Raw genomic sequence first — 27,195 nt, 5'->3', positions numbered from 1 at the left:
CCCCATCCTACCCCACCCCACCCTCAAGCAGCTGGGGCTGGGGCAGTCAAGGAAGGCTGGGCTGGCCAAAACTTCCTGCTATTTCTCCTGTTGGAGCCCCAGCCTGAAGCAACCAGGGAAGGATACTGGATCCCTGACAGCCTTCACCAAGGCCAGAGGCTGCCTGCTGAAATGACCCAGAATCAAAAGAAAACAATTTCACACAATGTAAAAATTAGAAACAATATTTATTGTTTCCTGTTAAAATAGGGTGCTCTCATGAGAAAAGAGTGTGCAAAAAGAGCCTTCCTACACCCTGGGATTTCTCACTTATCCTAGCAAGCTGGGATTGTCGATTCAAAACTCTCCTCACTGTAGGAGGGAAAGCTCTCCACCTACTCCTGGGAAATTAGGCTACTCTAGTTTTAATTTTGATTACTTGCGTGCATGAAAAAGAAATAACCTGATGGTTAACAGGCTATCTGCCCCAGGCACATTTGCTCAGTCTACATGGACACACAGATGTGGGCCTCAAGTCCACATTCCCACGTGCAGGCCAGGATTAGATGACACCCTGGAAATCTGGTAAGTGTTCCTGGCTAGGGATCAAAGACGGACCCAGCTCCTGGTCAGCTGGCTGAAAACATGCAGTGTCTCCAGTGAGAGGCTGAGATTTCCCTCTTTCTCGGGGAGTATTTTGGGTGTAGTAGGGAGAGTAGTCAACCAGTAGACAACACTCTGGCCATAGGTGGTATCCAATCTAGAAGCTACTTGCTCCATCTCCAAATCCTCGTGAGATCCCTTCAATTGACAAGAGTGGATTCAAGTTTCAAAATGGCAAATTATACCAGGTAGAGGATGTCATTAAGGCAATGGTCTCAACAAGCCCATGCACAGGGTTCTCATCCAACCATCCCCCTCCCCTCACCCTTCAGGGTGGCCTAGTCCCACCCATTGTTCCTCCTCGGGCGACAGCTTCCAGCATCCTGAAGCTTTGAGCAGCCTTCAGCCTCACAAGTTGGGCATGGCCCAGTTAAGGAACTTCATGGCAACTTCAAAGCCAAGGAAACAAGCCTGAGAAGGGGTTGGAAGGAAGAAAAAAGCCAACAGGAGTTGAGACTATTCACAGAGACCTCAGCACCATGCTTGGCTGGCCTCATCAGGACCAGAACTCCTCCCTAATAGTACTCCTAACCCAGGTCAGGGAATCTAGCTGTGCTTTCTCCTGCCTAAAAGGGGAGGAAAACGCATGTCCTACAACTGCCCACTTCAAATGGCCAGATCAGGAAATCAAAGCTCCTCATCTCAGAGAATCACAAGGGCAGCTTCAGGAAAGGAGCAAATAAGGAGGCTCTGGCTGAGTGTGGGGTTTTGGGAAAAGTGAGCCCCCAATTCAATCCCAGAAACAAGCAAAGTCAGCCCATCTGCACCCTATTCTGAGCCCCAAAGGGAAAAGCACAGCCCCTGCCAGTCACTCACCGCGTTGGCTGGGAAAGCTCGGATCATCACTGCATTGAACCCCTTATACAAGGATGTGATTCCTTCATCCCGGATCAGCTCCCTCAGCACATCTCTGAAACCATTAGGATATTTCCCAGGAGGCGCTGTGGGCAGAACCCAACTGTTAAGGCTTCGGGAAGCTTCCCGACCTGACCATGATGACCCACATGGGGACAATGTTGTAGTCAAGTCTTCCTGCAGGGCCATAGCACCAGCGAGAGGACACCTTGCAGGTCATCTGGGACCCATCCACAGACAACACAGTTCACCTTGGGACGAATAGACACAAATATCTGGATTACTGGTGCCAAGAGGGTAGAGAAGGGAATAAAGAATGAAACAAACAGTCCTTCAGCTTAAGTTGGGGAAGGAGGGTGGTTCTGACTTATTATCTCAATTTTGTGTTTAAGCCGACAAGAAAATTAGTCTAGGGTTCTAAGAACACAAATGACTGCAAGGGAGAATGTTGATCAGGCAGATGTTGGGTGCTGCTATGGAGAGTGAGTATCCCTAAGGCCTTAAGAGCTCTGTACCCCAGGGGCAGCCAGTTTTGGGACCCACTCCACCCCCAACCTGTCCCACTCTCCTCTACTAACCAGTCTGGAAGCGGGACTTGAGCACGTCTGGGGGGATTGCCACAGCCCAGTTGAAGATCCCCGCGATGCCCCCAGCCACCAGGATCCGAGGTACGCTGAGCTCATTGACACTGCAGAATACCAACCACAGCCCCAGTCAGACAAAGGCTGTGAAAATGCATTCAGACCATCCCTCCAGTGGCAGACAGGGCAGCCACAGAGAAGGAGAAACTGGCTGGAGGTCTAAGGCCAGGGCTCCTGTGGCGTGGTAGCTGCCGCTCCTTGGAGGAGGCTTCCTGTACTTGTTTCAGACACTTGCTCCACTGGGTGAGGCACAGAGTAAGAGGTATTAGCTGGGCCTCAGCAGCAACAAGAGGAAAGCAGACATGGAGACAGAAGCAAGCCCCACTCCTGCCTTCAGACCCACTAAGAGGAAAGGGCAACCTACCCACGACTGGGAAAAGTGACTTTAAGTTCTTCTGTTCTCACCTCTTTCCCTCTGGAGTGAGGGTATTTTTCAGCCACTCATATGTCATGAAATACATCCCACTGGCTGGAACATCTATAAGTGGCAAGAAAGAGGTCAATTAAATGATATAAAATCCTCACAGATTTCTTGCTCTTAGGAGAGCCAAGCTTGGCACTGGACCCTTCAAGGTTTCCTTAGAAGTTCCTCAGCAGCACTTCCTATTTGCAATAATCACTTTGCAGTGATCAGATGCTGTTCTTGAGCAAGCAAGCACTGGTGTGAGTGACTGCAAACATGCATGGCATCATTTCATCTTCAAAGGCCTTCTGAGTGGTCCCCACTAATATGCCCACGCCAAGCAGTTATAACCACAGCAAGCAACTGGCTTCCTTCAAGCTGCCATCTCAGGACAAGGGTGGGCCTGTCTCTGCCTCTCCTACTGCCACCACACTAGGACATGCCTCTCAAGCCACAAAGAGCTCCATTGTTCCTAAGTCCTTCTTTCTTTCCACTCATCCTTCCAGTCACGATTTCTGTCTACTCCACTCCAACTGCCGCTATCATGACTTCCAGCCTTAAAGGCCAGCCGACCAGAAAGATGGAAGGTCCCCCCATCCTCTTTGTGTGCATGCTGGCCAGAGGTGAGATGGCCTATAACCAGGACACACAGTGCCGGCCCTGTCATGTTTGGTGCCAAGGCTAATCTGGTGATCCAGGCCAGACCCTCTGTGGCAAATCCACTTCAGGTGAGTCCCCCCATCCAAACTGACCACAGGTGGAGGGCCTCAAAGGTTACCTCGCATGAGGGTGAGTACAGTCCCCTTGTAGATGCCTCGGATCCCAGACTCCTGGTATAGCTTCTTTGCACAGTCCAAGGGACCAGCGTACTTGGTGTCACCTGAAGAAGCCTGAATCTGAGAAGGAGGGAAGCGTCATCAAGTCAGCACCACCATCAACAGACTCAACAGGTTACAGAAGATTACAAAGTGAGTGTGGGAGTGGTCATTATGCGTTAGACCAATGAAAGACTTCATTGTCCAATCGATAGTTATTTAGAATGTGCAATATTGGTGGAAGTCATTATGAAATAAGGCTGGGTGAAAATGTGACAAAGTACACATACATTAACCAGGAAAAAAATCAACAGACGAGTTGGAAAATAAGTTGAGGAACTTTCCCAAATATAAGAGCATTCCAAATAAAGCTAGTTGGAAGGTCTAGAAAGGAAGAGACAAATACTTCAGTCATTCACTTATTCCTTCAACAAATATCCACTGAACACCAAATCCATCCCAAGCTCTAACTGATCGTGAAACTTAGTTAAGAGAAGGTGAACCAGAAGTTGTATTTGGAGCTCTAAGCACCTGGATAGAGGTTCTGTGCAGAGCTAGGGGAGGGCCAAGGAAAGGCCCCTATCCCAGCCTCTGGACTCCAGGGCCTAAGAGCCAAGAGCCTGAGGGCAGGCGGGAGTAATCTCAGAAAAGATCTGAGAGAAATACAGCCCTGTGCAGGATCCACAGCAAGTACACAGTCAAGAGGAATCAGAACACACAAGGGCATCAACCAAAGGTAACTAAAGCTGGAAAGCGAGTTCAGATTTAAAAGCTCCAAGGAGAAATACTTACAAAATAAATATGTAAGTCCAGTAATTTTCTTACATACCAACAATAACTAGTTGGAAAATAATGGAAAAGAATCCCATTCAAAATAGCAATAAAATACATGTGCATCAAGCAATATGATTTGGATAAATAAAACTCTGAAACATTTCCAAGGGGCACAAAAGAAAAGGTGAATGAAGAGAGTCATAATTTTGGTTACGAGAAGTTTTCAATCAGAAAGACATCAACTTTTCTAAAAATAATAAATTTAAGACAATGTCAATCGAGTATCATGGCTTTCTAAAAATATAACTTTCCCAGATGGTCCAAGCACAGGTGAACCTGGTGTGTCTGAGGAACACCAGGGAGACCCATGTTACCAGAGGACACTAGAGCTGATTCACAGTGACCTGGGGGTGGGAGTAGGCCAAAGAGAACTGGGCATGGAACTGACATATTAACAGAATCTTCTCACTGTATGTACAGCACAGACTATAAGCAGGGAAACAAGTGAGGCCCTCACAGTGATCCAGGCCAGGGCTGAAGGTGACCTGGAGCAATGTGATTGTGACGGAGGTGATGGGAAGGGATAGATTTGGGATATGCTGAAAACCAACTTAATTGTTCAACAAATGGGATATGCACAGTGAGACAAAAAGGAATCTAGGAGGAGTCCTGGGTTTTAGGGCTAAAAAACTAGGATAGTATTGCCACCAACTGAGTTGCAGAAGGTTGTAGGTAGAGCAGGTATAAAGGAAGACCAGTTCAGTTTTGCACATGGTGACTTTGAAGTGCTTATTAGCATGCAATGGAAGTGTTAGATAAACTATTCTGGAGTTCGGGAAAAGTCTGGAATTGGAGATATAAATTGGAAAATCATTAGCATATAGATGGTGTCTAAAAGTCATGAGACAAGAAGAAATCATCAAGGAGATGAGTGTAATAGGACTAAGCCCTGTGCACATGAACATTAAAAGATCAGGAAGATGATGATGAATCAACAAAGGATACAGAGAAAGAGCAGCCAAGTAGGTAGGAGGAAAATCAGGAGAGAAGCCAAGTGAAGATAGCTCTTCAAGGAAGATGAGGGGATTAGCTTAGTCAAATTTCTGTTGATGCATCAAAATGGATCAGTGTTCAGGCCCAAGAACTGAACACTAAACTTAGTGTAAAGGTCACTGGTGAACTTGTCAAAAGTACTTTCATTACAGTTGTAAAGAAAAAGCCAGACTGAAGTGGATTTAACAATTAGCAAAAAGGAACTAGAGACAAAGAGTAGGGGAAAAAAAAAAGAAAAACAAAAACTTTTTCAAGGAGTTTTGATGTAAGGGGGAAAAAAACAGGAAACACAGAAATTGATGTGGCAAGCAGAATAAAGAGAAGTTTGTATTTTTAAAGGTTACTTTCCATTTACAATTGTTATAAAATATTGACTCTATTCCCTGTGTTGTGCAGTACATCCTTGAGACTATCTTACACCCAAGAGTTTGTACCTCCCATTCCTCCAAGAGAGAAGTTTGTGTTTTTAAGGTGAAAATACAAACATGCTGATGCTTGTATTGCTGAAAAGAACAATCCATTGAAGAGCAAAAATTTATGTTGAAGAGGAGAGAGAGAATTGTTGAAGTAAGGTCTCTGGATGAGCAAAAGGGGACAGGAGGTAGGGTCAAACAGAAGCATGGGCCGTCCTTGGTGGAAACAAGCTGGGCAGTCACGGACGTAGCAGCAGATGCCAAGTGGGTGGCTGGAGGCAGTGGAGGGCATCTGGTAAGGTCCTCTCCTGGTGGCTTCAGTTTTCTCAGTGAAATAGCAAGCCAGATCATCTGCTGAGAGGATGGGAGCTTCAGAAGAGAAGTGAGGTACAAAGCAGTCACCCAGCAGAGTGGAGGAATGTAAGAGAAGAATATGGATGGGGACTGTCTCCTGTAGGAGAGAAAAGGACTACAGGCATAAAAGAGAAAGAAGGGGTGGAAAAAAGAAGAAAGAAAAGAAAGAAGAAACCATGAAGGAAAAGACTAACAGACAAGCCTACTGAAAATAAACATTCCCTTAGTCAAAACCAATATATAGACTTGCACTTCTAAGAAATATTTTCCCGAGGTGGGAGGGTATAGCTCAGTGGTAGAGCATGTGCCTAACATGCATGAGGTCCTGGGTTTAATCCCCAGCACCACCATTAAAAATGAATAAATAAACCTAATTACCTACCCCCTCAAAAAATAAACTGAAACAAAAAATAGTAATTAAGGAGTATTTTCCCTATTCCTCATGCTGAACACAACAAAAAGCCCTAGATATTATTTTTTTTAAACAAATATAAGAGGACTCTGAGAGTTTAGAGGGAAGAAGCAAAGTGGCTAAGGACTTTGGGACTTGAGGAATGACACAGTGGTGAGTTCCTGTTTTTTTGTTTTGTTTTTGTTTTTGTTTTGCTATATCTCAAAATTGAGGCAAAAGAAACTGGCAATCCAGAAATGTCAACAGGCACAGACCAAAAAGAAGCCCCAACAAAAGCTTACATTCTCTAGGCAAAGGACCAGGAAAGGAACAGCCTAGAAAGATAGAAAAACTTCAGACAATGAACACTCTACTATAGCAGTACACCGTAGAAAAACTGTGGCCTCACCCCCATCCACGCCAGCAAAGACCATGCGGGGAGCCTAGAATTCCCCTTTTACAGGGTTATAACGAGGTACCCAACATACTGCCTGGGTGGAGTCAGAGAAGTCTAAGTATGGAATAAGGACTTTCATCCCTGACAGCCTGGCACCAGCACTCTCCTGTCCTGTCTTGTCAGTGGAGACAATGGAATTCCCACACCCACCCAGCAGTAAAAAGGAGCGCCCCATCCTCAAGTGTCAACAGAGGCCGAAGTGGGGAACCTAGACTTCCACCTGGCAGTAACAAGGTAGCATCCTTCCCTTCCTGCTGGAGTGGTGTCAGAGAAAGCCAGCTAAAACAGAAAGTTTAAATAAGATCCAGAATCTCAATGTAATATGCAAATATCCAGGTTTCAATTGAAAATCATACATCATATCCAAAACCAGGAAGCTCTCAAACTGAAAGAAAAAAGAAGCAATAGATGCCTACACCAAGATGACAGTGATCTTAGAATTATCTAACAAAGATTTTAAAGCAGCCATTGTGAAAAAAAAAATCCCTCAATGAGTAATTATTAACATGCTTGAAATAGATTAAAAAACAGAAAGCCGCAGTAAAGAAATGAAATCTCAGCACTGAAATAAAAGATATAAGGAAGAACCAAATGGAAATTTTAGAACTGAAAAATACAACTGAAATAAAAAGCTCAGTGGATGGCCCCCTCAACAGCAGAATACAAGGAAGAGAGAAAAAAAATCTGTATTGGAAGATAGAACAATGGAAAATATCTAATCTGAAAAACAGTAACTACATACATTAGAAAAGAGGAAAAGCCTCAAATCAGTAATCTAAGCTTGTACCTCAAGAACCACACACACACAAAAAGAAAAGCAAACTAAACCCAAAACAAGCAGAAAGAAGAAAATAAGAAGATAAATGATAAAATACAAACAGAAAGAAATGAAATTGAAAACATAGAAACAATAGAGAAAAATCAATGAAAACAAGATCTTTTTTGAAAAGATCAATAAAATTGACAAACCTCTAGTGAGGCTGACAGAAAAAAAAAAAAAAGAGAGAGAGAGAATTCACAAATTACTAACACCAGGAATAAAACAGAAGATAACACCACAGAACCTGCAGATGAGAAAAGAATAATAAAGGAATACTACAAACAACTTTACATACAAATTTGACATCTTAGATAAAAAGGCAACAACAAAAAATACCACAATTTGCCCAATATAAATTAAGTAATTTGAATAGCCCTGTAACTATTAGGGAAATTGAATTCTTAACTTTAAATTCCTTCCCGCAAATCCCCAAGTCTATATGGTTTCACTTAAAATTCTACCAAATGTTTAAAGAAAAGTTAATACCAATTCTACACAATCTCAAAAAACAGAGATTGTTTTTTGATTCATTTTATGAAGCTATGTTATCCTGATACCAAAACCAGAAGAAGACAATACAGGGGGGAAAAAATGACAGACTAATATCTCTCAAGACTAGACACAAAAATCCTTAACAAAATATAAGCAAATAGAATTTAGCAATATATAAAAAGAATTATACACCATGACCAAGTTGGGGGATTTATTCCAGCAATGCAAAGTTGGTTCAATATTCGAAAATCAACTGATGCAATCCACCATATTAAGAGGTTAAAAAAGAAGAATTACATGATCACATCAATCAATGCAGAAAAAGCATTTGACAAAAGTCAATATCCATTCATGATAAAACTCTCAGAAAAAGAGGAATAGAAAGTAACTTTCTCAATTTGATAAAGAGCATCTAACAAAAAAAAAACCCAAAACCCTACATCTAACATTATATTTAACAGCAAAATAGTGAACAAGGCAAAAATATCCACTCTTATCACTCTTACTCAATTTAGTACTGGAAGTCCTAGCCAGTGAAATAAAGAAAGAAAAGGCAAACAGTTCAGAAATGAAGAAATAAAACTGTCCCTGTTTGCAAAGGACATGATTATCTATGTAGGAAATCCCAAAGAATCCACCAAAAAAAGGCCATAGAATTAATAAAGGAGTTCAGGAAGGTTCACAGTATGTAAGATTAACAAACAAGAATCAACTGTACTCCTATAAATTAGCAATTAACATGTAGAGAATAAAATAAAAATTATAGTACCACCATTTACAATGCCATTTTCCAAAGTCAAAAAAGAGAGAAGCACTTAGGTAGAAATATAAGAAAACATAATAAGGGCTTATCCTGAAAACTACACAATGCTGATGAAAGCAATTAAAGTTCTGAATAAATGGAGAGACAGAACATGTTCATGGATTGGAAGACTCAAAATAATGTGTTAACTCTGCCCAAATTGACCTATAAGTGTAACATAATCTCAACAAGATTTTTCTCAATTTTCTAAGTTATCCTAAATTTATATGAAAATACAGAGGAATTAGAATAGCTAGAACAATTTTTTTTTAAAGATTAAAGTGGGAAAGATCAGTCTACTCAATTTCATGACTTAGTATGCGGCTATACTAATCAAGACTGTGAAATATTAGTACAGAGATAGACACATAGATCAATGAGGGGGGAAAAATAGCTCAGAAGTAGACATGCCCAGTTGATTCTTAACAAAGTTGCAAACATAATTCAATGGAAGAAAGGTTAAGTCTTTTCAGCAAATGGTATGGTACAACTGGACAGCCACAGGCAAAAGAAAAAAAAAAAAGAACTCTGACCTAATTCTCATATATAATATAAAAATTAACTCAAAATGGAGTCACAGACTTAAATGGAAAACATAAAACTTTTAGAAAAAAAACACAAGAAAATCTTTGGGATTTCAGGCTAGGTAAAGAGTTCTTAGATCCGATGCCCCAAACATCCAAAACCCAACCCATAAAAGAAACATTAACAAACAGGACTTCATCAAAATTAAAAATGTTTTCTCAAAAGACTGTTAAGAAGATGAAAAGACAAACTATAGACTGGAAGGAAATATTTGCAAACCCACATATCTGACAAAGGACTAGTATCTAGAATAAAGGACTGTCAAAACTCAATAATAAAAAAACAAATAATCCAATTAGAAAATGAGCAAAACACATAAACAGACATTTCACCAAACAGGATATACAGACAGCAAATGAGCACCTGAAAAGATGTTCAACATCTTCAGCTATTAGGGAAATGCAAATTAAAAAGAGATATCACTACACACCTATCAGAATAGCTAAAATTAAAAATACTGACAACACCAAATGTTGATGAGGATGCAGAGAAACTCGATCATTCATTCGTTGGTGGGAAAGTAAAATGATACAGCTACTCAGAAAAACAGTTCAGTAGTTTCTTTGAAAACTAAACATGCAACTACCCTACCCTATGACTCAGCAATTATATTCCTGGGCATTTATCCCAAATAAATGAAGACTGATTTTCTCAGAAAAAAATCTCTGTACATGAATATTTATAGCATCTTTATTCATAATAGCCAAAAACTGGAAACAACCCAGACGTCCTTCAATAGATGAAAAGTTAAATGTATTGTAGTACATCCACACCACGGACTACTAAAAAGGAATGAACTATTCATACAGGCAACAATCTGAATGAATCCCCAGAAAATTATGTTGCGTTAAAAAAGCCAATCTGAAAAGTTTACGTACTGTATGATTCCATTTATATATACCCGTCTTGAAATTACAAAATTACAGAAATGGAGCTCAGATCAGTGGTTGCTGGGGTGGTTAAGGACTGGAGAGGGGTAAGGGAAGTGAATGTGGCTGTTAAAGGGCTACATGAGGGATCCTTGGCATGATGGAAATGTTCTGTATCTTGACTATATCAATGTCAGTATTTTGGTTTTGATATAGTTTTACAATATGTTACCTGTGTGGAAAAACTGCGTAAAGGGTACATGGGCTCTCTCTGTATCATGTATTTCTTTTTTTTTCTTTGTATTATTTCTTACAACTGTATGTGAGTCTATAATTATCTCAAAAGAAAAAGTTTAATTAAAAAATGCACAAAATCAAGTGACAAATGGAAACCAGGAGAAAGACTTGCCACATATGATAAGAAGTTAATAAACTTAATATGTCTGAAGTTTTTAGGGGTGGGAGGTGGAAGGTACAATCTATTGCGTGTAAGACAGGCTAGAAGAATGTATTGTACAACACAAGGAATATAGCCAATATTTTTATAATAACTGTAAATGGGATGTAACCTTTAAAAACTGTATAAAAATGTTTAAACAATATATTAAAAATATGTCCAAAGCTTTTATAAATCAATTAAAAAATAAGTGAGCAAAGAACACAAGTAGACACTTCACAAAGGAAAAATTACAAACAGCTAATATGCATCAAAATAATTAATCTCACCAACAATTAAAAGCGTGAAAAATTGAAACTGCAAACTGCAAATTTTTCACCCATCAGACTAGCAAACATTGTAAATTAGATGCTGCAGAGTCTGCTGGGAAGTGGGTGCTCTTCTACTGTTGACAGAAATAGACAGGAACAGACCTTTATAGGAAGGCCATTTGTTAATATGCATTAAAAATATTTTTAAAAGTACATACTTTTTAAACATACTAATTTCAAGCCTAGACATTTATCCTAAGAAAATAATCAGGTACATCGGCAAAAACTTATTGAAAGATCTTCACTATGGCATATAATTTATCATACCCCCATATGAGGTATTATTAGGTAAATGACAGCCACATATTGAAATAAAATGTAGAAAATGATGCTTGAGAAAAATAATCACAAAAATATTGTGATACAGCAAATGAAAAAAGCTGGTTACAAAACAATTGCACCATGTGACCCCAATTTTATTTCAAAAGATAACATTTCTTAATATACATGTTTATAAAAAAGACTAGGAGACACACAGAAAGCATAAAAGTGATTCCCTCAGAGGGGTGATAACATGAGTAATAAATACATTGTTTTCTTTGTGCTTCTCCACAGTACCAAAATTTTCTAGCAAAGATTGTGTGTTAAATTGCTCAGCCATTTAAAGAACAAAGCAATGACACTTTTTTTTAAAAAGGAGCCCTGTGTGGTAAAGCAGGCAGCCAGTTCACATCCTCAGCCTGGGACCAAGCCAGGCACTCGAAGGGCACTGAGACTTAGGGCAAAGGGTAAGGGACGTAAGATATGTTGGGCAGGAGCAGCCTCCCTTCCACCTCTGATGAGACATGACTCACCTTTCAGAGTTCCTGAAGTAGCTGCTAATGAGGGTGGATAAGTCTGGTCTGACATGTCACAGGTGTGACATTTGGTTGATTTGTTATACTGTCCTGGTTCTTGATTCTACTATGATTCCTTTCATGTTTCTGAAAACCTTGAAACTGTTTTGCTCACCTGACCTGAAGCCTTTGTAAAGGGTGAAAGGACATAAACATCCAAATAAAACTGTATACCCAGTGGGAAAAGCTAGCCACCTCCCTCCCAGATCGCATCCCCCACCCCGGATCATACCCTTACCTGTAACAAGCACTTGATCCGTTCTCCAGGGGTCATAATTCCCGTGGTGAATACACCGGATAACATCCCAGCTGCAAACACTTGGGGGTAGCTGCATTGAAAACAAAAACAAGAGGCAAGCACCCGTGACTTAACACCCAGGACAAAGGCAAGCCCAGCAAAGAGGATAACTTCGTAAGAAAAAATAGGTAATTGGACTGGGCAGAAGTCTAGCACAAATATATCATATCTTGCACAAAAGCCAAGTTCTAGGTATATTCGTAGGGCAGGGGTCTCAGTGCCAGGAACATTATGAGCCATTCAGATGGCCTCATGACAGAAGCTTTAGAGTCAGAGATGGTTTCCACCCTAGTCCTGCCATGCACTGTGACTACGGACAAGTTTTCCAGCCTCTCCGAGCCTTGAGTCCTCATCGGCAAAATTCAGGGTTGTTGTGGAAAAAAGCTTCTAACCCATGATGTAAACCTCAGTCAACCCGTTTCCCATCAAGCTCACCTCCTCTGGATCACCAAGAGCCTGAGAACATTTTAAGTCAAACGTGGCCACTTCCACAGGCCAAGGGGCAGCCCTGCCAGTTGCAGGGAATGTGTTGTAAGATGCTAGGAAAGGCCCAGACAGGGATGGTACCCAGACAGACTGATGGGCCCTGTGGCCCTCTGTGCAGGGAATAGTTCCCTAGTGGTCAGGGATATGGATCTTCACCATGGCCCCCCCAGAATGAGCCACACTGAGTATTTGGAAGAGTTGGAGGCTCCTGGCATCACTGCTTGTGCTACCCCTGGCATCTCCTTTTCTTTCTGAGATTAGCAATACCAGAGTGGTCTGGAAGCGATGCAGCACAAAGCTACAAACAGAATTTCAACAGAGTCTCCACAATTTAACAAATGTTGCTGAAAAACTTGACTTACTAGCCTAAGCCTCAGGCCCCTCCTGACCCCAAGCATCTGACAGCTAAGCCTTCAAGCCTGGTGTCCCACCCTACAAGGAGCCCAAAACCTGGAAAACAGATGTTAAAATGGGATAGGGAGAGAGACAGCCACTTCAGGTCCTTTCCCCTAGACAGGGCATCCCTGGTTTTCCCATGCACTCAGCCCACGCAGGGCTCACACACTACCCCAGGCATGCAAGCCCAGCACATGAGCTGACTATTGAATAGTCAAGAGACTTGCTTTCATGCATGGCCTCCTTCACAGTCTCAGTTCACACTGCTGTCCCCAAGAGGAGCCCTCTCAGCAACTAGACTTCCCCTCATGACACCAATATGCTCTTTTTCTCTTTTGGATCACAGGGAAAAATAGATCTTAGGCTGGGCACACTTCCATCTCCTGGGACTGGGGACTAGACTCTGAATGGGGTCTCTGGGTATACACAGGGTACCACGTAGATACCCTATGACCCCCGGGCCATTCTGCTACCCCTCACCCCCACACCAGGGGAGCATCTGTGAGTGCTGGGCTTCCACCGCAAGGTCTTGATAATGCTCCTTTCCATATTATCCCCAAAGACTACTGCAGGGAGAGGAATGTGGCCAGGCTGACGTTCAAGAACGTGGGGTAGGATTATGGCGGTGAGGGCCTGAGTGTCTCAACCTTTGCTTAAGCAGGAAGTGTGTTTCTCTGAGCACAGATGCAATAGTACAGGGAATACAACCCACAGGCTGAAATAGTAGCAGTGACCCCACTAGGGGTTCTTCTGCATGGCCCTGGTACGGCTGTGAGCTGGCACATGAACTAAAAGACCAGGTGCTCAGAGAGGACATGTGTCCAAGGGACGTTTGAAGGACCAACAGTCAAACACAGCTTCAAAAGGACCCCTAACACCCACATTTGGGGCTACCTGTGACTGTTTATAGAAGCCAGTCACATTCAAAGGATCACAAGGACTCCAGAAATAGTGCATCACATTACTAGCATCTCTGTCTACATCTAGACCCTTACTCAGCCTGCTGTGGCCTGAGGTAGTGACAGAAACAACCACATAGCACCCTGGGCTTCCTCCCCTGAGCTCCTGGATCCCAGTCCTGGCCAGCCTCTGCGAGTCCTGTGCTGCCTACAGCCCCTCCCGGGGGTTGTCACCCTGCACAGCTCAGACAGAGCGTGTCTTTCCTCCCATGTCCCCACTCAGAATTCCCTTGCATCCCCAAAAGCCTGTTTTCATTAACTATTTGGTAAATTCTGAACTATAATTCTGCCTCACCTGCCTCTTCATACCCAAATCCAACTTCTTTAAGTTTATTAAAAGGAAATATACTTATTTATTTCACTTGAACAGAGAAGCCAGTATCTGAAATAGTTATAGTCATGTTATAAAAATGAAGTAAAACAAAAGCTGGAAATTTCCCTTTTCCCAGCCCAGGCGATGGAAAACAAAGCTGCTGCTGTCATTACTGCAGCACCAGGTGCCTTCATGGTTTTTTACACACATGGCATTCAGATCTCCCTTTGCTGTGGGGTTGGTATTACTAATGCCCCAGTAAGCGATACTACCTCACAGAAATTATGATGACTTGGTAAGGGGGTACGGGAGAGCTTTGGGTTTTCTCTTTTCTCTTTTGGTTCACAGGGCAAAGGAAACTCAAGTATCTCCCTCATGCAGAACAACCAGCAACCAGCCTTGGGGACCCAGGAGGACAGTCACTGACTGTCTGCCAAAGATCTCTCCTTTAACCCACATCACACCACCAGGCAGGACAGCATCAAGTGCTGCAGGTCTGCAAGTACTCACCTGAGCACATCCTCTGGGTGTTTCTGTTGCAATTTCTTCCCCAAACCAAACCCAAAGAAGCACACAGCAAACATGGGAGTGACCCCAACGATGGGAGCAGCCATGCCCCGATATAGACCCATGATGCCCTGCAAGGAATCACAGAAGCAGAAGCTCTTTACAGAAACAACTACCCTTTACATCACTGAAACAGGGAAGCAGTGTGTCCTCTGATACTCTGGCTTCCTTCCTTTACTTCTCCTCCAAGCAAGGAGAACTTTTAAAAGGAAGAAGACCCCCATATTCATCAGAAATAGTTGTCCTCTTATATTATATATAAATAGATAAACAACAAGTTTCTTCTGTATAGCACAGGGAACTATATTCAATATCTTGTAGTAACCTAAAATGAAAAAGAATATGAAAATGAATATATGTATGTATATGTGTGACTGAACTATTATGCTGTACGCCAGAAATTGACACAACATTGTAAAATGACTATACTTCAATTAAAAAAAAAAAAAGAAATAGTTGTCCTCTTACACATTGCTGGAGAAACTGGGAACAGCTGCTACTCTGGAAGGCAATTTGGCAACATGTAGCATACACTTGCATCGGAACATTCTCTGTCTAGAAATGTATTCTAAGGAAATACTCAAAGATATAAAAAAGAATGACATCAGGCATTTACAAAGTACCAAAATTTTGGAATGAACCTGAAAACTCCCAAATAAGAGATTAATGAGAGAAACAGCAAGAAGTCCATAAAATCACATGGTAACATGAGAAGAGACTACTCGTAGAAAAAAAGCAGACTACAAAACAGAATGTACATTGTGACTTCCTTGGGATGAGATTATGGGTAAGTAAGAAATTTTGGGATTTTCAAGTATTGAGACATGGGGGTTTTATTGTTAAAAACAATAGTAAGACTCCACATCAGTTTTCACTAGTACAGTTTGGTAATGAAAGGAACCATGTAGTAGCCAATAAATAGACAGTCAGACAAATAGGTATCCCAACCAAACAGGTTAGTAAACCAAGGAAGAGGAAGATCTGGGACTGAGGAGACCACAAGTTCAGCCCAAGAGAGGTGGAGGGGATTTCTAGGCTGGTGGTGGGTGCAGTGGGCCTGAGAAAGAGCCAGTCCACAGGAGAGTACCAAGACAGAGGACTCTAGGAGGGAAGTTTCCAAGAAAAACAAAGCAGAACAACACGCATTGGAAAAACAGATTATAACTGTTCAGGCAGTGGAAAACCAAACAAAAATGTATTCTACAGAGCATTCAGGGTACGACAGAGACAGCAATTCAAAGAAACACAAGCAAAAGAAACTGACACAATTATTAACCCAACTTCATTAAAAACAAAAAATTGCACAAGAAATGCACATTATACAACATTAGTTAACAGAAAAAAACATATATAAAGTTGTAATCATGAAAAGGTTAATTGTGTTAAACCACAAAGTATGACAAGATTATATGGGCAGGGCTGAAAGAAGAGATAAGGAATGTAAGAGTTAAAATCATCTACCACAAATAGGTAGCTAAAACATAAAAAATGTATAAAATATACATTATGTAGCTAGGTAGAAAACAGCATTAACACCTGAAAGAGCTGAAAGTAGCTGTCTCTGAAGAATTGGGACTGGCAGGTCACTTTGTTACAAGTTCTTCAATAACAAACTAAATGCTTGTATCACTCTAATACAAAGTAAGGAATAACTTTTAAAACAAAATACAAAAAAATGTTAAAGTTGCTCCCTACAGAAAGTAGGAGGAGAAACAGGGTGGGGCTGCACCTGGGGAGGGTCCAGAGGCTCAGGCTGAAGAACTGCCTGGCTGCAGACTCTGGGCATTCACAACCCATCTTCTTTCCAGAACTAAAGGGGCACAACTATACCTGTCAGCACTCCTCCCAATCCTGCAAAGGTTTAACACTTCTACAGGCTGCAACTAGACTCTCCAAAGACAAAGTGCAGAGGCAGTAAATAGGAAAGGGTGAATGGGAAGAGAAGGTTCTGAGGAGGATCTACAAAAGCGGCAGGTGACAAAGCCCCTCGAGACCTCCTCCCACAGCTCCCCACCTGGGCTGAGAAGGATGCCCCAGGCCCAAGGGCCAAACCTATGTCTCCAGACAGCTCCTCTAGCCTTCTTTTCACTGTCTGACCCACCCAGTTCCACTCAGAACAATCAATACCTGTCTGGCAGCTCAAAGCAGAGAGCTCAATCTGACACAGCAAAAACCGGGGACATGCAAAAATACAGACTAAGGAAGCCTATTCCATTCTGTGGGGAGATGGATTTATACAAGCCCTTCTCACCAGGCCCCCGGCATCCAACACATTGCCCAGCTGCTAAATAGGTGCTCTTACAAACAGTTGCTGACCAAGAGCAGGTAATCTTGCCTCTCTGTAAGGGCAGAGGACTCTGAGCAGACCTAAAGTCCAAAGACTGCACCCTGGGCAGCAGAGACAAAAGAGAGCCATACAGAAGAAAATGCAGCACCATCTCACTCATGGATGGTTGGATAAGAGCCACCTCAAAATCTTCCTCCCATGCCTGGGTCCTGCAGGATCCCTGGGAATAGCTTCTCATTCCAGGCCGAGTCCATCACTTATCAGCATCCCTTCTTTACCTGGGTGACACCTGCTTCTCAGTTTCTGTATATTTAATAAAGACTATGTATTTATAGAGTATTTATTCATATGAGAGTTATGTTTTAGGGAGCAAAGGAAAAGTTCTCAACAAGGTCTTGTCACATATGTGCTAATGAAGTGAGTAATAGACATCATTAAAACTTTTTAAAAATCCCATGTTTTCACTCTGAAGAACTATCTGAAAATTATGTAATGCAATAGCACCAGACCAATTTAGTGTCCTTGTCTAGGGGTTTGAAGACACTGCTGGCCTTTTTCACTGATCCTCAGACTGGCTGACTTTTCCTCTAGACTTTAAGTTAGCTTCTGTCACTGAACCCTGTTGAATTGATTGATCCAGATTTGCATTTTCTTTCATTTCATGTCTCCGATTATTCCTCACAAACTCCCTGTGGTCTAAATTCTGCCCTCCAAAATAAAATCATTCTATTAGCTTCAGTCATCCACATAAAACAGTAGCCAGAACTATCATAGACTCCAGAGCAATGACAATAGGAGGGATGGCACACTGAGAGCTGCAGCTGTGGGCTAGACCTCCAGCAGAACTGCACAGTCACCCTATCCCACAGGGAAGTAACAAACCAACCCTGTACACGTGTTCCTCTGATAAAAGGAATGGAAGCCCGGCACCAAGATACCATACCTCCCTCATAAGAGTCTTCCGGAAACAGTCAAAGGTCCCAGAATACATGGGAGGTTGTCCAGGCAAACTCGGAGGCTGCGTCTGCAGCCGGACCTGAAACCAGAAGTTAAAACAATCATTTCCCAGAATCAGAACTGCCTGTCAGTAACAATGGCCCAACTGTCTGCCAAACTCTGAGCAGAGAAAGCTGCACCTGTGTGCATGTCTTTGGCATTCACTTTCCCTGCTGGATTCAATCTTCTCTTTCCTCTAGTTCATTCAAACCCTGCACTTGTAAGTCATTAGTTGCATGCTTTTAGAGAACGACAGTTTCTCTGATTTGCTCAGCCATTTACTTCTGTCATTTATTTCTTAGTTAATGGACCCCACAATGAGCCAGTGGAATAGGTATTACTGATTTATAGATGAGGAGACTGGGTTTAGTGAGCTCAAGTGATGTGACAGAAACCAGACCTGGCTGATGCAAAGCTCAGCTCTAGGCACTCCCTATGCCCATGGGCAGCACCTTTTTGGTGGTTAGGTAAGGTGCTCCAACAAAGGTATTTCAGAGTGAGGTGGATTTAATCCTACTTTTCTTGGTCCTCATCCTTCTTGACCTTCTGGTGTATCCAATGACTCAAACTGTCTCTCTCCTTAAACTTCCCTCCTTTGTCTCCTTTTCTACTCCAGGTGTTCTCTAAGGCTAAGTACCCTACTCATCTGGTCCACTAGCCCTTTCAGAAAACTCAGATTCCAGGGCTTCAGCTTCTGCTCAGTGATGACTTTTACTTGGCCATTTTCAGACTATCTCTCCCCACCTTTAGGGCTACATTTCCAACTGCCTGGAGAAGCTCTCCCTACTCAAATTATCTCCAGAATGTCATCCTCCTGATGAACATCCCATTTGTGCCAGAGCCACCAGGCCACCCTCTTTCTAGGGATTTGAAATTCTAGCATCTGACTACTTCCTGTTGCTTTTCCTCCTCTTACTCACATGGGCATCAAGTCTATTGGAGAGTTCCTTCAAGGTGTTTCCAGAATCTTAATTTCTTTCTCTTTCTGTATGGAGTCTTCTCTTAGGCCAAGTCCTCACCCATCCTTACCCAGCATGGAGGTTTTAAATTATGTCCACTAACTCTCTGACACTTTTCCCTTCAAAAGTTAAATCCTAATTTCTCTCTTCTTCAATACAGGCCAGACTCAGTGACTCACTTCTATCTAATAGAATGTGGTGGTGTTAATGATATGTGAATTCCAAGGTGAGGTGACAAAAAGGTCAGCTTCTGCCTATCTCCATCTCAGGTTACTTGTGTTGGGGAAAGTCAGCCACCATGTCATAGGACTCTCAAACTGTCTGGAAAGGCCATGTGTAGAGGAAACAAGGCCTTCTGACTACAGTCAGCACCAACACGCCAGCATATGGATGAACCACATGGAAGCCAGTGCTTCAGATGAGTGCAGTCCTGGCCAACATCTTTTCTGGTTTATTTTTGGTGGGGTGTCTTTGGTCCAATTTTTTTATCAGCTTTATTAAGATATAATTCATATACCATAAAATTCACCCATTTAATGTGTACAGTTAAATGGTATTTAGTATATTCAGAGTTGTGTAGCCTTCATTATAATCAATTTTAGGACATTTTCATCACCCCCCCAAAAAAAAACCCCCACCACACCCATTAGTAGTCACACCCCATTCCCCTCTCCCCTCAGATCCTGGCAATCACTAATCTATTTTCTGTCTCTATGGATTTGCCTATTCTGTATATTTCATATAAATGAAATCATACAATATGTGGTCTTTCATACCTGCTTCTTTTACTTAGCATAATGTTTTCAAAGTTAATTTATGTTATAGAATACATCAGTCCTTTATCCCTTTTTATTGCTAAATAATATTGCATTGTATAAATACACCACTTTTTATCTGTTCATCAGATAATGAAAAATTGCATTTTTCCCATTTTAAAAATTATTATTAATTATGGTGCTATAAACTTTCGTGCACAGGTTTTTGTGTGGCTATATGTTTTCAGTTCTCTTGGGTATTGTACTGGTGAAGATTCTCCAGAGAAACAGAACCAATAGGATATGGAGATCCATTTCTTTCTTTCTTTATTATAAGGAGTTGGCTCACACAGTTATGGAGGTAGGTAAATCCTAAGATCTGTAGTCAGCAAGTTGGAGACTCAGGAAAGCCAATGGTGTTAAGTTCCAGTTCAGAAGTTGGCAGGCTCAAGACCCAAGAAGAGCTAATGTTTCAGTTTGAGTCCAAAGGCAAGAAAAGACCAATGTCCCAGCTCAGTGAGTCAGGAAGGGGGAGTCTCCCCCTTATTCATGGGAAGCTCAGCCTTTTGTTCTAAAGAGGCCTTCAACTGATTGGATGAGGGCCACCCACATTAGGGAGGGCAACTGCTTTACTTAGTCTACCGATTTAAATGCTAATCTCATCCAAAAACACCCTCACAGATACACCCAGAATAATGTAATAATGTTTGAACAATACCTAGACACCCCATGGCCCACTAAAGTTGACACATAAAATTATCACAGGAGAATTTCTGGGTCATATGTTAACTCTATGTTTAGCCTTCTGAGAAACTGCTAGAATGTTTTCCAAAGAGCCTGCACCATTTTACATTCCCACCAGGAGTATATGAGGTATATAGTTCATAGTATATGAACTATCGTGTGTGTGTGTGTGTGTGTGTATGTTTTTTCTTTTTATCGCCATCATAGTGAGTGTTACGTGGTATCTTACTGTGATTCTGATTTACATTCTCATGATGGATAATGATGTTGAACATTTTTCATGTGTTTATTGACCATTTGTGTATTGTGAAATGTCTATTCAGATCTTTGCCCCTTTTTTCCTTCCCAATTTTTTTATTGTTGTAAAATATACATAAAATTTATCATCTTAACCATTTTTAAGTGTACAGTTCAGTGGTATTAAATACATTCATAATGTTGTACAACCATCACCACCATCCATAACTCTTTGCCTTTAAGACTAAAACTCTATATCCATTAAACAATGACTCCCCATTCCTCCCTACATCCAGCCCCTGGCAACCACCATTTTATTTTCTTTCTCTATGATTCTGACTACTCTAAGCACATCCTGTAAGTAGGATCATATACTATTTGTCTTTTTGTGACTGAATTAGTTCACATATTAGTCTAATGCTTTCAAGATTCATCCATGTTGTTACAAGTGTCAGAACTTCTTTCTTTTTAAAGCTGAAAAATATTTCATTGTATGTATATGTCATATTTTGCTTATTCATTCTTCCACTAATGGACACTTGCTTCCATATTTTAGCTATTGTGAATAATGCTATGAACATGGATGTACAAATATCTCAAGACCCTGCTTTCAGCCAAGACATGGAAGCAACCTAAATGTCCATCAAGAGATAAATGGATAAAGAAGGTGTGGAATATACATGTACAATGGAAGGTGTATATGTATGTGTATGTGTGTATGTGTGTATGTATATATATGGAATATTACTCAGCCATAAAGAAGAATGAATTTATAGCAACATGAATGGACCTAGAGATTATCATATTAAGTGAAGTAAGACAGGGGAAGACAGATATCATATGATATCACTTATATGTGGAATTTTAAAAAGTGATACAAATGAACTTATTTACAAAATGGAAATAGACTCACAGACAGAAAAGAAATTTATGATTACCAAAAGGGAAAATGGAGGTGGGGATGGGGAGGATGGATAAATTAAGAGTTTGGGATTAACATATACACACTACTACATGTAAAATAGATGAACAACAAGGACCTACTGTATAGCACAGAGAACTATATTCAATATCTTGTTTGTTTTTTTACCCCTCCATTCAATATCTTGTAATAACCTATAATGGAAAAGAATCTGAAAAAGAATATATATATATAACTGAATCACTTTGCTGTACACCTGAAACTAACACAACACTGTAAATTAACTACAATAAAATTAAAATGGTTAAAAAAAAGATTCTGCTTTCAATTCTTTAGGGTATATACCGAAAAGTGTCATTTCTGGATCATACGGTAATTCTATTTTTAATTTTTTGAGGAACTGGCATATTGTTTTCCATAGTAGCTGTACAATTTTATACTCCTAACAATAATGCACAAGGGTTCCAATGTCTCTACATCCTTGCTAACATTTGTTATTTTGTTTTATTGATAGTAGCCATCCTATTGGGTATGAGTTGGTATCTCATTGTAGTTTTTATTTGCATTTCCCTAATGATTAGTGAAATTGAACATTATTTCACATGTCTTTGGCCATTTATATATCTTCTTTGGAGAAATGTCTATTTAAGTCCTTTGCTTATTTTAAAATTGGATTGTCTTTTTGTTATTGAGTTGTAAGTTTTCTATATATTCTGGATCCCAGCCAATACTCACAATCACACAAGAAACCCTAAGCCAGACTACCCATCTAAGCTGCCTCACAGACTGTGAGAGTTAATGAATATTGTTATTGCTTTAGGCCACTAAATTTTGGGGTAAGTTGTTACACTGCAAGAGATAACTCATACACTCACGTCACTTTTGCAGTCTTTTTCCTGGCTCTTTTTGTGCTTAGAGTTCTTCTGCTTCAAAATCCTTCTCAGATTACTACCATACTAACCTTTCCAAAACACCATTTTCATCATGCTGTTCTTCTATTTTTTTTTTAGTTTCTCATTCTTGTATTTGTTAGGGCCTTATGATCCACACTAAAGAAATCATTCTCTAGGCAATGGAGGTGATATGCACATCTGAGGAGTTTATAGGACACAACAGTAGAAATGTTCCAGAGACTCCTACTGCTTACATCCAAAGTCCCTTATTTGGCCCTCAGATCCTCCATGCTTAGGCATAAGCTCCCGTAGTTAGTGGGGAGAGAGAAATAGATCAAAACATCTGACTGATACCTTTCCGTGATTTTGTATAAATCTCATACCTGTCTTATGACATTAGCCATCCAAGCCCAGCAAGAACATAAAAGTCCTCATGGCTAGTCTTAGTTTACACCTGACTCTCACTGCCAAGCCTACATCTGCCTCCATTCCTGCCCTCCCCCAGCCCAGAAGTGCTGAGTCTCCCTACTTATCCAGTCAGAACTCAGCCAGCCCTTCACCACCTGCCACAGAGCCTTGTGAGCTCCAACTCTGAAGTGCTGCAGCTCCTGCCTTCTCAGGCCACTGTGAGTTGCCTTGGACCTTTAGAAGTGCCTCTAGGCCAAGCTTTGTTTGAAGCCCACCTGGCTCGCTGAGGTCAAAAGATAGCAGTCAGCAATTTGTGGTTTTGCTTTAAGCTAAAAAGAGACTTTCTGGCTATTAAAAATCCCAGTTAGTGGGTAGCTATAGCTCAGTGGTAGAGCACATGCTTAGTAAGCATGCGGTCCTGGGTTCAATCCTCAGTACCTCCATTAAAAAAAAAAAATACCAAAGAGCATTTTCAGTCAGTTACATTTCAGTACAGAGGTCACTGGGCCCTTCCTGGGATTGACATCTGATTGGGAGGAAGGGCAAGAGGATATGGAGGTAAGAGCAACATTTGTATTAGGGAGAAACAGGGTTTTGCTTTTCTTTAAAGAGAGGCCCCAGATGCCAGGAACTAACAAGATCTCTGCCTACATGAAATCAACAGTAGAAGAGAGGCCAATTTTTCTCCCTTACTAGACAGTGCCACTTAGAATGACCACTGTCTGCGAAGCCCTAACACACACAGCATTCACCAACTACTGAATGAACATCTGATTTCATGTTTCTCAGTGCCTAAACCAGCCTGGTTGCTGCTTAACCTTGGTCTTGTGTAGAATGACTCAAGATCCTCTCCTAGATGAAAGGCATCAAAGAGCTTGTTGCCAAACTTGCCTAGAGAATATCCCCAAAGCAATTTCCCTGAGGAAGAAACCTGATCCAATATTCTAATAAATCCCCTACATAGGGTTCCCACTCTATAAGGCTCATGTCTGCTCCACACAGGCACACTCTAGCCATGATCTGTCATTTTTCTCCACCTGTTTGTCCAGAAATAAGGTTAGAAAACTAGCATGAAGTTCTGAATGCTAAGTCACAGGGTATGGACTTTGGTCTCCAGCAAGGCACTGCTGAGAGTGTTGCAAGGGATAGAGTTGAGGTGTAATGTGAGGATAACTAGGGAATGAACCCTGATGAGTTTACTCCCTCCTAGAGTCAATCTGACCATGGTTTCCTCACCCCGATGTTGTGAGGATCAGCCTGGCCCTGGGGAAAGCTGATCACTTGCTTTCCTTGGAAGGGGCTCAGTCACTGAAGACATCATCGCTTCCCACAGGAGGCCACTCAGGCTGATGTGCAGCGACAGGCTTAAGATGTTGTCAAGCCTCTCTCTGGGGCGAGAAAGGTGCAAAGGAGACAGTGATGGACCACTCTGACTCCAGAGGTATGTGTCAAAAAACCTCTAGACTAACCATGCTGCAGTCTTTATTACTGAGGTGAACTATTTCAACCCTGTTGATAATGTGAGGGTTTGCAGAAGTCAGAGCTTCAGGGAGGCGCTTTTTCTTTCCCATCCCCAAAGAAATGGCGCCAGATCAGAAGAGATTAGGGGACAGAGAACTTTAAACCAAGAGCCCTTGGTGGGCGGTAAGAGGCTGCTTACTCTGCGCCGTCCAGCTCTTTGGGGTGCAGGTACAGTTTCCCCAACCCTCAAAAAGGGTGAAAGGGAAATTCCCTAGACTTTTCAAGGACGCTGCCACGGACCTCCCTTCTGTCACGGGCCAAGCCTCGCGGGAGACCCTGCTTTCCGCGCCCTGCCACGGCCTCCTTCCTCCAGCCCGCGCCCCAGCCTCCTCGCACCTTGACCGTGTCCAGCGGGTGCCCCACGAACACGAGGCACATGCCTCCAAAGCCGCCGGCCAGCAGGTTCTTGAGCGGGCTAATGGGCTTCACCTCGTCTGCCATGGTACGTCCGTCCGTCACAGAGTCCGTGGGTTCCCGGCCGGCCCCGCTCCACTGACCTAGCCGCCTCGCAGGCGCCGCCGACCTTTCACCCACTTTCGGGTGGGCGGGGCATGAGCCCGGGGCAGGCCGGGAGGAGGGCCTAGACCGCCAGGCGGGCCTGGCTTCCGCCGTGGGGCTGCTTCCGGCCGCAGCCCGGCCTCGATGGGCGCGGCTTGAGAGAGCGGGGCTGGCGCCGACGCCTTGTGGGCGGTGTTTGGGAGTAGCGGCGAGTGGTGGACTTACTCCTCCAGGAAGTCTTTCCGGACTTAAGTGGTTTCTCCCTTAAGTTCCCATTCCTACACTCACTGCGCAGAAGGCGACTGCTATGTGCCAGGCGTCTTTCCAGGTGCTGAAGTCACGGCTGGTAACACAGCATATAGGTCCCTGTTCTTGTGGAACTTACAGACCATATCAAAAGTAAATAAGTGAAAGATGCATAGTGTATCAAGCGGTGACAACTGCTATGAAGAAACATAAACCTGGAAAGAGACTTAGAGCGTATTGGGGAGAAGGATAAGTAATTTGCAATTTTAATTGAGTAAGGGAGGGTTTCACTGAAAAGGTGACTGGATTCAAGACCTGAGAAAGTGAGTCCCCGTCCATAGATATGGCATGGAGGATGAACTACTTTCTATGCAGAAGAAAAGAATGCAAAAGCCCTGAGATGGGCTGTGCCTGGCCTGTTTGAGGAACCACAGGGAAACCCTGGTGACTAGAGCAGACTTAGGGAGACGATGACGTGGAGGTAATGGTGGTATGTCAAACAGGGCTTTCTTGGCCACTGTAAGGACATCAGCCTCTCCTCTGAAGGAAATGGGAGCCATTCTGCGGTTTTGAGCAGGGGAGTAACATAGTCTGACTTTTGAGTTACTAGGATCCCTCTTACTGCTGGGTGAGAATCGACCAGGGAGCAAAGAGGAATCAAGGAGACTTGAGGAGGCTTAAGGTGGTAGTCAGAGATGCTGACTGGATCAGAGGATAGCCAACGAGGTGGTGAGACATGTTTGGATTCTGGATATAGTCTGAAGGAAGAACCTAAAGGAATTGTTAATGAACAGAATATAAGATACTTAAGAGAGGAGTTAAGGATGATGCTAATGTTTTTGCCTTATTAACTGTAGATGGACTGTATCCAGGTGGTCACTATATTACTTTGTCATTGTTTCTGTATGTTTAAAATTTCTCAAATTAAAAAGCTATGAGCAATAAACATACCCCTCCTCTGCACCAGGTACCTCACTATCAAGCTGACCTGATAACAGTTCTCCTCTGTAAGGCACTCCCAGGCTAGCAGGAAGCCTAGATCAGGGAGGATGGAACACATATGCTAGAGGTGGAAAAATTAGTGACAGATCACGATTGGGGTCAGGAAATGACTGGGCCTGCCTGGTCCAGAAGGCCTGTATGGGAGTAGAAGGCAAGGAGGCAGGGACAAGTCTCAAGCGCTGCCTACTTTGTACTGTGGGCTTTTTCTAGATGGTGATGGGGAATCATGGAAGGATTTTTAAGCACAGTGGTGACAGATCAATTTGTTTTAGCAAATCTATTTTGGATGGATGAATTAGAGCCTGGTAGCAGGAAGACCAGTTAAGAGAAAATTATAGTGGTCCAGGCAAGAGACAGTGAAGGCATGAACTGAGCCAGGGATCATGGAAGGATGGGAAAGGAGATAGAGCCCAGAGGCATTACCAGAAAACCTGCAGCAACTCTGGGTTTAGGACACACTGCAACTGTAGTGCCCATGGCATATCTGGGTACATATCTGGTCAGTGTCAGGTGTACAGCATGGGAACCAGGAGAGAGGCGAATGCCAAAGACAGAAGCCAGGAAGCCTTCAGCATAAAGATGCCTATGCCACCCCTGGAAGACAGTGCCATGTGAAGAGGGGTGGGAATGGAAGATGGAGCCCCCAAAGCCAAAGTTGCTATTAGAGTTTTGGAGGAAAACAAAGAAAAAGTGGTGCTTTTGAGTTCAAGGAATGGAAGGGTCAAATGCTGGGTCAAG

At 42.3% G+C, this 27,195-nt stretch overlaps 1 protein-coding gene across 1 annotated transcript; it reads right to left on the bottom strand.

Moving 5' to 3' along the window:
• Positions 1-208: 208 nt before the first annotated feature.
• SLC25A20 (solute carrier family 25 member 20) lies at positions 209-25,247 on the bottom strand. The gene is made up of 9 exons (XM_031470275.2): positions 25,048-25,247; positions 18,220-18,312; positions 14,933-15,060; positions 12,209-12,299; positions 3,320-3,437; positions 2,544-2,616; positions 2,076-2,185; positions 1,459-1,583; positions 209-1,053 (listed from the first exon to the last, which is right to left on the bottom strand). The coding sequence occupies exons 1-9, from the start codon at positions 25,150-25,152 to the stop codon at positions 991-993; spliced, it is 906 nt and encodes a 301-aa protein (XP_031326135.1). The 5' UTR covers positions 25,153-25,247; the 3' UTR covers positions 209-990.
• Between the last annotated feature and the right edge of the window lie 1,948 nt (positions 25,248-27,195).

This window comes from Camelus dromedarius, chromosome 17 (assembly GCF_036321535.1).
Source record: "Camelus dromedarius isolate mCamDro1 chromosome 17, mCamDro1.pat, whole genome shotgun sequence".
In the NCBI taxonomy this organism is placed as follows: domain Eukaryota; kingdom Metazoa; phylum Chordata; class Mammalia; order Artiodactyla; family Camelidae; genus Camelus; species Camelus dromedarius.
Note: the sequence above shows the minus strand (reverse complement) of the source record. Positions and strands in the feature narration are given on the sequence as shown.